Source organism: Carya illinoinensis, chromosome 2 (genome assembly GCF_018687715.1).
Source record: "Carya illinoinensis cultivar Pawnee chromosome 2, C.illinoinensisPawnee_v1, whole genome shotgun sequence".
NCBI lineage: Eukaryota > Viridiplantae > Streptophyta > Magnoliopsida > Fagales > Juglandaceae > Carya > Carya illinoinensis.
Genome location: NC_056753.1, coordinates 20543433 through 20556621, shown reverse-complemented (window position 1 = coordinate 20556621; position 13189 = coordinate 20543433). Strand labels below are relative to the sequence as shown.

General features: G+C 36.8%; 2 protein-coding genes across 2 annotated transcripts; both read right to left on the bottom strand.

Moving 5' to 3' along the window:
• Positions 1-1592: 1592 nt before the first annotated feature.
• On the bottom strand, positions 1593-2746 carry LOC122301777. The gene is made up of 3 exons (XM_043113159.1): positions 2581-2746; positions 2198-2332; positions 1593-2068 (listed from the first exon to the last, which is right to left on the bottom strand). Exons 1-3 carry the CDS (start codon positions 2744-2746, stop codon positions 1593-1595), a joined length of 777 nt encoding a protein of 258 aa, XP_042969093.1.
• A 3679-nt stretch (positions 2747-6425) lies between these two features.
• On the bottom strand, positions 6426-9897 carry LOC122300288 (disease resistance protein RPM1-like). The gene has a single exon (XM_043110813.1). It carries the CDS (start codon positions 9717-9719, stop codon positions 6870-6872), a length of 2850 nt encoding a protein of 949 aa, XP_042966747.1. The 5' UTR covers positions 9720-9897; the 3' UTR covers positions 6426-6869.
• Between the last annotated feature and the right edge of the window lie 3292 nt (positions 9898-13189).

The window sequence follows — 13189 nt, the reverse complement described above, 5'->3', positions numbered from 1 at the left end:
TTCTAACTAAAGTATTAGCGAATAGGTTAAGCAAGGTGTTGGAGAAATTAATATTGAAGCATCAAAATGCCTTTTTTCAAATGTAGGCAAATCCTCGACTTGGTACTTATTTCTAATTAATGTTTCAATACTAGAATCAAGTCGGGAGAGCAGGGGCTTTTGTGTAAGCTAGATGTGGAAAAAGTTTTTTTTTTTTATAAGTAAATAAATTTTATTGATCCACGTAAATAGGCCAAGCCTGAGTACATAGAGAGTATCCAAGAAGAGCGTATTTACAATCTAAGTGCTACGGATAGTAGCATAAAAGTCATTAAGACTTGTTCCATTCAAAACGATGGTAGATGCCCAAAGGAATAGAGTGTGAAAGAAAAAAGCTCGAAAACCATCCAGAGAACGTTCCTTATTCTCAAAACAGAGGCTATTTCTTTCAGTCCACGTGCACCATATTAAGCATAAAGGTACCATCTTCCATATAACAGCAATATGTCGATTCCCTCTTTAGCCCTTGCCAACAAGATAGTAAATCGATCACCCTCTGTGGCATGGCCCAAGCAATGCCAAGTCTCGAGAGGATCTCATCCCACAATATCTTAACTACGTCGCAATGAAGGAGAAGGTGGTCTATTGATTCACCATTGTGTTTGCACATGAAACACCAATCCATTATGAAGAGTCCACGCTTCCTTAACTTGTCTATAGTTAGTATTTTACCATGAGACGCCACCCACCCAAAGAAAGCAACCTTGAGGGGAACCTTGCTCCTCCAGATGCTCTTTCAGGGAAAGGCATTGGGGGAGTGATTCGTCAAGGCCTTGTAGTAAGAACGGGCTGAAAATTTCTTATTCCCTGTGCATGTCCATAATAGTCTATCTTCCCCTCCAGCCCTGATCTTCAACTCATGTAGCGCACTGTAGAAGTCAGTGATGGTGCCCACCTCCCAATCCTGTGCCGCTCTAGTGAATCTCACAGACCAATGGATGGAATCAGCGGTAGGGCACATATTGTCAGCCACTGAGGAATTTTGATCAAACGCTATCCTATAAATAGAAGGGAAAGCGTTTTTAAAAGCGACATCACCACACCAAATGTCATGCCAAAATCTAATTTGTGTGCCCCTTCCCACCACAAACCTACAATTACCACGAAAATCGTCCCATTCGTTCTAGATAAGTTTTCAAACTTCCACACCATAAGCTCCTCTTACTTTCTTTTGTGCACCAGCCACCCCACATGCTTCCATATTTGCATTCTAAGATATTCTTCCAAAGAGCGTCTCCCTCAAGATGATACCGCCATAACCATTTACCAAGAAGAGCCTTGTTGAAAGTCTTCAAATTCCTTATGCCCAAGCCACCGCAAGACAGAGGGGTGCATACTTTATTCCATTTGATCAAATGGAATTTCTTTGTATCCTCTAAACCTCCCCATAAGAAATTCCGAAAAATCTTCTCTAGTCTATTCGCCATCCCGACTGGCATAGGGAATAAAGAGAGAGAGTACATTGGAAGGTTAGATAACGTACTTTTAATAAGTGTGATTCTCCCCCCTAGACAAGTAGATTCTCTTCCACCTTGCCAGTTTCCTTCAAACTTCTAGATAATCCCTTCCCACACTGTCTTAGATTTATGAGGGACGCCCAAGGGGAGTCCAAGATACTTCATAGGCAAGGATGAAACCTTGCAACCCAGGATGGCTGCCACCATACTTACGTTGTTGACCGAGCCAACGAGGATTACTTCCGACTTGGATAAATTCACCTTAAGGCCTAATACAATTTCAAAACAAAGAAGAAGTGCTCGTAAAGAGTAGAATTGTTCCTGGTCTAGGTCACAGAAAATCAATGTATCGTCAGCGAAGAGAAGGTAGGAGACTGTCAAGCTGCCATGTGTGGAACCGCCCATCGTGAAACCAAAGAGAAAACCTCCTTCCACCGCCCTTCTTAGCATCCTACTCAACACATCTATGACAAGAATAAATAAAAGCAGGGAGAGAGGATCCCTTTGTCTCAAACCCTGAGAATTGTTGAAAAAGCTTTCAGGAGTGCCATTGACCAAAACAGAGAATCTAGCTGTTGTAATACAGTGCTTTATCTACTGGCATCATCGTTCCCCAAAGCCGTACCTACCAAGGATATACAACAAAAAATCCCAATGCACATGATCAAAAGCCTTTTCCATGTCTAGTTTACATAAGATACCTGGAATGCCAGATCGGACTCTACTCTCCAGGCACTCGTTGGCGATGAGGACTGAGTCAATAATTTGCCTTCCTTTCACAAAAGTATTTTGGGACTTCAAGATGATCTTCCCCAAGACTTCGCTCAACCGCTTCGCTAAAAATTTAGAAATGATCTTGTAGACCCCACTTATTAAACTTATGGGAAGGAAATCATTCACTTCCACTGACCGTACCCTCTTGGGAATGAGGGTGATGAAAGAGGCATTGAGGCTCTTCTTGAATCTCGTAAGGGTATGAAATTCAATAAAAACCTTCATAAGATTCTCCTTAACAATGTCCCAACAAGCATAAAAGAAACCATCGGAAAACCATCAAGTCCCGGGGATTTATCTTTATTCATACCTTTTAACACTCCAAGAACCTCGTTTTCATCAAAAGGCCTCTCCAACCAAGCCGCGCTTGAGTGGTCAATGGAATCAAAGGTTAGTTCGTCAACCTTGGGCCTCCAAGTGTATTGCTCTGTCAAAAACTTCTCATAAAAAATGGACGATATGCTCCTTATTGACATCTCTACCTAGTAAAACTCTGCCGTCCGCATGGAGGACCTCTATATCATTATTCTTAGATGGAAATTTGCAATTCTATGAAAAAACTTTGTGCTCCTATCGCCTTCATTCAACCAAGGGGCCCGTGATTTTTGTCTCCACATAATCTCGTCCATAGCAGTAACTTTTTCCTGTTCAGCAACAACAATCAATTTTCTTGCCCTATCATTATCTGATAATGTCATTTCTACTTCTTTTTCATCAAATTGCTGTAGTTTCATGAAGAGTCTGTTCTGCTGGTCATTGATGTTCCCGAAGACTTCCAGGTTCCATTTTCTTAGATCATTTTTCAAAACTTTTAGTTTCCCAGCTAGTATAAAGTTAGGAGTGCCTATGAACTGGTAAGATGCATGCCCACCGCGTGCCTACGATCGTGTCAATTGGAGATTTTTACTTTACATGCTTGAGAGATGTGGCTTTGGTATGAAATGGTGTACATGGATCTATCATAGTATCTATACAGCTTGTTTCTCTATATTGGTGAATGAAATGCCAAAAGGCTTCTTTAAAAGCTTACGAGTATTGAGATAAGGTGATTATCTATCTTCGCTATTGTTGGTTTTTGTGATAAAAGCTTTTAGTAAGATGATTTCAGGTGTCGTGGAGGGTGGGTTCATATCTGGATCCTTAGTGGGGGAGGCAATCACTGGTTCGCTCAACATGTCTCATTTATTATTCGCCAATGATACCTTAATCTTTTGTGGGGCCATACATGATCAAATTTGAGCTATGAGGGCTCTCCTATTATGCTTTGAAGCTGCATTAGGGTTGAAGGTGAACTTGGTCAAATTAGAAGCAGTGTCAATGGGAAATGTTCCTAATGTGGAAAGTTCCCAAGGGAGTAGGGTGGCCCTAATAAAAAATAATGTTTTCAATTTGCCAACTTATTTCCTCTCCCTGCTAAGGTGGCCCATTGCATGGAGAAACTCCAACATGATTTCTTCTATTTGATAAAAGATGAGTTTAAATTTTACTTGGTGAATTGGGCCACAATTTGCTCTCCCATTAAAGGAGGTTTGGGAATTTGGAACTTGACATCTTTCAACAAAGCCATGCTTGGCAATGGTTATGGGAATTCGTCTTATCACATTGAAGCATGGGGAAACATGGGGAGGATGGTGCTCTAAGGTGAGTGGGAGTAATGGAGTGGAGGCTATATAGGCATATAAGAAGAGGTTGGGACACATATACAACAAATACTCGCTTTATTGTGGGTAATGGATTGTAGGTCAAATTTTAGCATAATGTATGATGCGGCGATAAGGCACTCAAGGAAGTTACGGCTTAGTAAGAATGGAAGAATGAAAGAAGTTTAAGATGAAATTTTTTGCTTGGACAGCTTCATTGGACAAGATCTTGAATATGGATAATCTACGAAAACGTCGGATAATTGTTGTAGATTGGTGTTGTATGTGCAGAAAGAATGGTGAGATTATGGATCCTCTTCTACTGCATTGTGAGGCCGCTAGATCACTGTGGGATGATGTCTTTAGAGGATTGGAGTTAGCATGGGTTATGCTTGCTACAGTGGTTGAGCTCTTGGCTAGTTGGAAGAATTTTGGACAGGATTCCACAAATCTCAACCATGTGGAAGATGATTCTTATATGTACTCTTTGGTGCCTATGACAGGAACAAAATGATCGGCCTTTTGAAGATAAGGAGCGAACAAGGAGATTATAGTGTTCTTTGTTAAAACTTTGTTCCTTTGGACAAGTGTTGTAAATTATAATGACCTAAATTTTCATAATTTGTTTGTTTTTATCTCTCCCTCTTAGCTATATGCAAACTCTTGTATATCCCTTGTAACTTGGGCTATGTCTATTCATATTAATACAAATATCTTTTACTTCTAAAAAAAAAATAAAAATGAAAGAAGCCTCCATTGCGGATTTGTTAATCATCTCCAATGGTCTCACCAATGGAATGTTACATTTCTCAGAGATGTACAAGATTGAGAAATTGATTTTTTTTCAACGTTCTTTGACCTTGTCTACTCCACCCGTTTGTTGGGGGGAGTTAAAGACAAGATCTCTTGGTGCTCTTGTAAGAAAGGGATATTCACTGGTCTTTCTACCAAACCATGACCATGCACAACACAAATCCATTCCCATGGAAGAGCATTTGGAAGACAAAGACACCTCTAAAGACAACACTTTTTGTATGGATGGCTTCTTTGGGGAAGATTCATACTCTAGACAATTTGAGGAAACATCGAATCATAATCATTGATTAGTGTTGTCTGTGCAAGAAGAGCAGAGAGTCCAATGACCATCTATTACTTCATTGTGAGATTGTCATAACTTTGTGGAATGAAGTTTTTGCTTAGTTGGGATTAGCTTGGGGGATGCCGAGAAGGGTAAGCGACCTCCTAGCTTCTTGGAGAGGCATTTGAGGTAACTCTCAAATTGCATCCATATGGAGGATGGTACCAATATGTCAATAGTGGTGTATTTGAAAAGGAGATGAATAAAAGAAGCTTTGAAGACCAAGAGCAGTCAATGGATAAGCTTAGAATTTTTTTTAATAATCTACTTCATTGGCCAATTTTAATTGATTTTCATGACGTGACCTTCCATGAATTCTTTGTATCACTAAACTAGCATGCTTAGGCGTTGCTCTTGTATATATCCTGTTTACTTGAGCTTTTACCTACTCTCTTGATCAATAAAAATTTGTTTACCAATAAAAAATATATATATATTTTTCATCCATCCAAACACAAATTATAGGTTTTTTACAATCTCGAATCCCTGCTGATTAAAACCTTAATTTATACTTTTATCAAAAAAAAAAATTGTCTTAAAAAATGTAGGATTCCAACTGAGTTCGATAGCTACCTTTTGGAGAAGAATTTTGCTGTGTTTTGGGGTTAAAACTCCGATCTTTTCCCTACTGCCATAAGGGAATATATACGCTCTGTATTCTTCTTTCTAGTTTTGGCCCGTTTGCATCCTTAAACACTAGGTAATGTGCTTTTTATCTTCATGGCCACTGTTGTTATGATGAAACAAGGGATATCCTGAAACTCCTATTTTCCCAATTAGTTGGAGCCAATAAGTTTTCCAAATAAGTCATTCTACTTGCAAGCTGGTATGGAGAACACACACTTTATAGTGATGACAACCAAATTTGATTAGCATGATTCATTTTATTTTATTTTATCTCTCTTTCAAATAAAATCATGGCAAGTCAAAAAATACAGATTTTGGTTTACCAAGTTGATAGTTATAGCTTTAAGTGTCCATAAAGCATTTGGAGGCTGCGTTTTGTGTGATTGTGATAGTAGAATTATGTGTCACATGGAAATCTAGAATCAAGCCAAGATGCTTAAACAGGTGGCACTGATGAGGAGCTGTCTATCTAGAAAAATTGATTAAGAACTTAGCTAAAAACAAAAACTTTTAGGGACTTAGTTTTGAAGGGAATTGCTATTGGGCATGGAGGAAAAAATGTTGAAGCTGAGGAGAACAGCTTGATGTGGATGATGGAAGAGTTGGATGGAGGATTAAGTGGTCTGTTCTCCGAAGAGTGTGGTGGAGATGTTATACGCTACAAACGTGTAAAGGTAAAATAAACTGACTGGGGATTGGAGAATATGCGTAGTGTCAAAGGAAAATGAAATCTTAGAAAACAGGTAAGCATTTACAGACAACCAGAGGTTATCTCTGATCCATTGATAAAAGAGTAGTTACAATTTTTACATGATCCATTTACAGACAATTTTTACAATTTTTATATGATTCCCAATACTGCTGGAGTACTTAAAGACAGTCATCATCACATATTTACAATGTGCAATTCACCACTCAAAACCTAGTGGCTCTTTTGCAAGAGTACTCCAAGCAGCTTATTTATATACAATGACTATACACAATCATTTACAATATTTACAAACTCTGATCCCCCATCATATTCACAACCTGGTTTAGTGCAGGCGCGCTCTGAGCATCATAGACCTCGCGAACCACAGCAGAACCATATATATAGATATCACCTATGATCCAACTGCAGTGAGAAGTTACACATATACAAACTGTCATTTACAAGTGAGATCATGAAATATCGAGCCCACGCCTGTGAATGCATCACTTCCAACGTGATTGAAGTTCCTCGTCCCTCATAGTGATAGTACCGGGCCGGGGGAAATGTTCTCCATCACCCAGATCCAAAGGATTGACCTCCCATCCACCTTCTCTCCAGTAGGTAGAATAGACTTCTGGGATGTGAGAAACTTTCCAATAATCACTTTGTTTTTCATCTGGGCGAAGTGTCTGTATGAATTCTTCAGGCATGTCAAAAAATTCAAGAACTTTCAAGTTGGTGAGATATTCAATGCCTATTGGCACCCTCTTCAGCAATTCACACCGCTGGATAATTAGCTTTTCAACACAAGGCATTGCTCCGGCCTCCACTTGCATGCATCTAAGTTCACTGAATTCATCAAGGCCTAAAACCTTGAGCTTCTTGAACCCACCAGTCCTAAAATACAGTGTGTCTCCCCCAAAAGCTTGAAGTAATTCGAGGTGAACCAGATTGGGTAATTTTTGCAGGAGCACAAGTGGATCATCCATTAATCTACTCCATTTCAAGGACAATCTGACCAGACCATGGAGTGATGGAATCCAGTGAGGTAATGCTTCCAAACGTCCTCGCAAATAGACCCGCTGAATCAATGGAGGTGGAGAAGAAAGGTGCTGCAAATCAAGAATCTCTTCCTCCTCTATTGAAGTTAAAGACAGTGCACGCAGGTTAGTCAGCTTTGTAAGGGATGAACACAGAGACTTCCCGTCTTCTTTTCTCAGCTTTACAATGCCTAGCCTCCTTAGTTGATACAGTTTCCCCAGCTCTAGCATTAAAGTGTCACCGCCTTCGTCTGCTTCTATGAAACACAGCTTCTGTAGGGATCTCAGAGCCCCAATATTTCCTTGGACCTTAAAACCATATCTCGAGTGAAAATATTCATAAGATTCATGTTCAAAATGATATACAAGGAGATGCCGCAGTCGTTGGAGCTTCAAGATCTCAACAGGCAATTCAGTGACTCGAGAATGTTTAAGATCCAAAGTCTCTAGGTTCTGGAGCTTCCCTATGAGTTTTGGAATGGTTTTAACCTTGGTACGTCTCAAGCTTAGATATTTCAAGTAGTAGAGGTTGACAACATCAATTGGAAACTTGTTTAAACGTGCATTTTGCAAATCCAACACATTTAGCAGCTTAAAACCTCCAGGAAACAATCCTTGTATGTACAGCTTTTCTACCACCCGAAAGATGAACAAAGAACGTAGACGAGAAACAGACCTGTTTTCTTGTAGATTTTGCAATGAATTATGTATAGAAAGGCGTCTAACCTTATCAGGTCTTGTCATGTTCTGGTCCTTAGCTATGAAGGTGAAGTTCTGATCTCTAGCCTTTGACACAATGATCTCCCGCAGCAGGTCATGGACGCGATACAGTTTGACCCTTCCGTCGGTGGTTGTGGCTGCCACTTGAAGTAGGCCTCTATTCAACAGTTCATTGAGGTAGTCCTCTGCAACTTCTTCCAGTGTTTTCCCTTCTCTGGCTTCAATGAATCCCTCTGCTATCCATAATCGTATTACTCTCATTTGCTCAATATAATAGTCCTCTGGAAATATGCTCAAGTATAGAAAACAAGATCTTAGGTAGGGTGGCAAATCATTGAAACTGAGTGAAAGTACTTTCTTCAGATCCTGTAGTTTATCATTTCCATCAATTTCAGCCCCAAGACTGCGGCCAACCATATCCCACTCATCAATCCTGCGCTTGTTTTTTGTAGCCAAAACGCCACTGATTGCCACAATTGCAAGGGGAAGTCCCTCGCACTTTCTTAAAGTAGATTGACAGATTTCCTTGAGATAAATAGGGCATTCATTCCCTTGAAAGGTCTTCCTGCTGAAAAGTTGCCAAGATTCTTCTGGGCTTAAGGGCTTCAAGTTATAGACCTTACCTACGGATTCGACCCCAGAGGAGGAGGCCACATCAGTATTACGTGTGGTGAGGATTACCCGGCTGCCACAGTTATTGTTAGGCATGGCATGTTTGAGAGCATCCCATGCACACAAGCGCCATACATCGTCCAAAACAATCAAGTACCTCCTTTTCTGGAGCAAATCCTTGACTGTTCTTCTCAGCCGGTCTTTGTTCATGCTGTCTAAACCTTCTGGAACTGGTCTGCTGACTACACTGAAGATTTGACGGATCATGTCTCTAAGGAGTTCTTCCATCTCGAAAGATTGAGAAACAGTGATCCATGCACGTCTTTTGAAGTGTTTCTTCACTTCTGGATCATCATATACTTGCTTTGCCAAGGTAGTTTTCCCCATTCCACCCATTGCTGCCACAGAAACCACTTCACGTCCATAACCACCCTTTACCAGCCACTCCACCAGCTGCTGCTTACGCTCATCTATCCCTACTAAATCAGTCTTGTCGAGAAGAAGAGCATCCCCTCGACGATACTCGCATGTATTTCCTGCACATGTGCTGCCTGAACCTTGTTCGGCTCTAGTGAATTTGGGAAGCAGCCTCTCATGAACCTCGGAAATATTTTTGATTCTGGAGTTGATGCTATGTAATTCTGAAATAATACGAGAACGAGCCTTCATGCTTTTGATACAACATGAAAATTTGTGGAGACAACCATAGAGTCCAGACCCATGACATTGATGAGCTTGAATAAGTCTGTATTCATCAAGGGCATCTTCTGTTTCATAAACAATCTCTCTTACTTGCTTGAGCCACACTTTGAGTTCCTCATCACTTTCTTCCAACGCATCTGCAATCTTCAGGAAAGCCCTCATGCGCTCTAATTCTCCTCTCAGAAACACAGCTTCTGCCCGATCCCCCCTCAAGATTTCATTTTCAACAAAGCTAGCAAGCTTGTCAAGCAGAAAGGTCACTAGAGACTCTGCTGCCATTTTGTTTTTTTTTTTCTTTCCTTTCCTTTTTGGCAGCCTAATCAATTCCTCCAAAATTCTTAAGACATCGTCACTTTTAACTTTCAAGTACTTTTTTCTATTTCAAGTGTTTGTGTTCATAGAGTTTTGCTAAACTCTGCTCCTATGGTCATATATTCTTTTTTTTTTTTTTTTTTCCTCCCGCGTTTCAATCCTAATCGTTGGCTGACAGCGAGTTGACCCATCAAAGTCCATAACGTTTATTAAAATGAGTGATTAGAGAAGGTTCCCCGTTTCTTCAACCTTCTTGAAGTAAGATATCATATGATATATAAACAAGTTGTCTTGCATCATAACCATCGTTTACAAGCAATTAAGAAGATGTTGGCTTACCTTTTGTCTGCAAAAGGATTACTTTTGTCTCTATTAATAAATGGTTAATCTGGGGTGTTTGGCTGTTTCTAAAAGAAGCCATGATAAGTATATGTAAGTATATGAAAGCCTTATTCCGTTATAGACACGTTATTTCCGTACAATTTCAATACACATTGAATATACAGAATCTTCCTTGCTATAATTTTCTTGGAATGTTCCCATCCCCTTAAATTTTTAGGACAATTGATATTTCAAAGTGTTGAACTATTTATAGCCATTTACCCTATTCCTTCCACAGGATATATTCATTCCAGGTCAGAATATTTTGTATTTCCTTTATTACACTATAAAAGGCCAATCTTGTACAATATATTTCTGCTATTAGGGATTATTCCTATTCCTTCCATGGAAAAGCTGGTGGTGCATGTAAGCAAGACTATACTGTTCAAAGGAAATTTACATTGGTCAGAGGATTAGAACGAGTCTTTTGTTTTTTTTTTTTTTTGGATCAAATAAAAACAAAAGAGGATTAGAACGAATCTGTGCCAAGTATTGTTTGTCATTCTGCATTTATGTTCAAGCAAATTGTCGTTATCAGGTGAGGTGGAATATATTAAAAAAAAAATAGCAGTGTTGAAGCCAATACTGAAAAAAAGAGTACATTGTTGTTACCATCAAGATCGAGCTACTTGCAGGACGGACTGAGATTCAAGACTTCCTTGACGTTTTCTAGACGCAACACTTATAACATAAATAGCAGATTATTATAAATAACTGTTTAATTATATAAAAATAAAATCACAAATTGATTTAATTTTTCAAATTTTTTAAAATAATTTTATAATATAACTTATCAAATTAAAATACATCATTTTATAAATTTATTTTTTTATAATCCTTCTCTAATTAAAGTATTTCCCAAATATAAATTGTGTCTACAACCTATTAACATATATACATACATTTAGAATATAACTATAACATTTACTCATATGTCATATTGTCTGTATAACTACAATATGCATAAATATACAAAGTCTAACTCAAACACGTTTTGTTCACGAATGTGAATGGAAGCCTGAAAATTCAACATTCAAGTTCTCAAAGTCTCCATTTGATTTTTCCGGGAAAAAAAAAAAAAAAAACAAAGGTAAGAAAATTTTGAAACGCAAGAGCACAATTCTTTGGCAACTTCTAGTAAAAAGATATATTTTTTTTATGACCCATCAAAGAATAAAATAAAATAAAAATATATGTCCATATCTGCAGGAAAGATTGAGCCACTTGAATTTTAACTCTCTCTGCAAGATTTGGACAGACAGAGGAACAACCATGGCGTTGAATCATAGACAAGGGCCCCGAAAGATCACTTTCTTTTTTATAAATAAAATAAAAAAAGAAAAAGAAAAAGATAAATAATAAACAATTTCCTCAATTTCTTGGCCTTCAAGAAAGAAGAAATAATAAACAAATTGTGGCTGTTGATCAGTTATGATTTGGTTTGAAAGGTCTGTGTTTATTATTTAGAAAAATCTAATTATAAATATAATTATATATTAATATATACATTCATCTATTATAATTAATTAAAAAATAAATTTTATTAAAAATAATATCGATTTAAATTTTAAATTTAAAAATATCAATATTAATAAACAATACATGACTTTATTTATATATAATAAAATTTTATTTTTATACAAATTATGACTCCACTTGCCTTGCCTTAGTGGATTCTAAAAGAGATTTCAGCCTCCCACAAATAGACACATGTACACAACCCAAAGGCCAATTCATACAAAGAGATTTCATCCACCCACAAACAGACACATGTTCACAACCCAAAGCTAAAAACCACCTACTACTATTCATACAATCCGTCTCTTCCACGATTCCTAAATCATAATTCCCAGGAAATAGCCTGTTTAATCACACACATCCACAGGGCCACAGAAACAGTCACAGAAAGAGAGAGTAAAGTCAACAAAAAATACGTGGCTCCAACTCACTTCTGCCTCAGTACCATACTTGTGGAGCATATAAATTATAAATAGAAATATCTTGTACGACTCGTAAATTAAATATAAATATAATAAAAAATTAAAATATTTGAATTTGACGTTAACGAATTTAAATATTAATTAAGAAATAATTTATAAATAAATTAATAACTAGTTAACTTATTTAATATAAAATTAACTTGTTTTGGCCTACGTAGAATTTATTTTAAAATTAAAATTTTACTATTATTAAGTTGTAATATTAATATTTTTTAATATAATTATATTTTTATTATTGAAATTGTAATTTTTATACCTATGCTCATATTTGTTATTGTATGATTTGTAATATTGATTTTATTATATGTTGAAATTTAAAAAATATTAATATATATTTTTGAAGATGTAGTTATTAATAAATATAGATTTTAATTTTTATGTAAAATTATATTGATTACGTCAAGTGAGTTATACATTTTAATTTAACTCATTTACATGAAACAAAGAGTTTCAGTGAATCGTGTCATGTTAACATATTTTTAATTAATTATTAACAGATCAAAACGGATGATACGATACGATTCATTATCTAAATAGATTATATTAAAATTTAAAAATTTAAGAAGTTTGATTTAATGGGTTAAGCTCAAATTAATTTATATAATTAAATATTAATGACTTAAACATAATTTGAAAATATAATCGGCGGCCCTTCATACAAATAAAAGGGTCCATAAAAAATTCACAAAAGCAGTCCATAAAGAAATACGTGACACCGTCCCCGCGTGCGTACTTTGAAAATCAAATGCAGTTTTTAATTCTACTGTACGGTCAAATACTGAATTCTTTTATTTTTCTTGGACTCTTTTTGGGTGAGGTTTTTATGCCCCCCTTTATTTGTACGCTCCACAAGTACAGTGAAATTGTAATTTTATATTTATGTTTATATTTGTTATTGTATAATTTATAATATTGATTTTATTATATATTGAAATTTGAAAAATATTAATATATATTTTTTAAGATGTTGTGGTTATTAATAAATATAGACTTTAATTTTTATGTAAAATTATGTTGATTACATCAAGTGAGTTATGTATAATAGTTCAATTCATT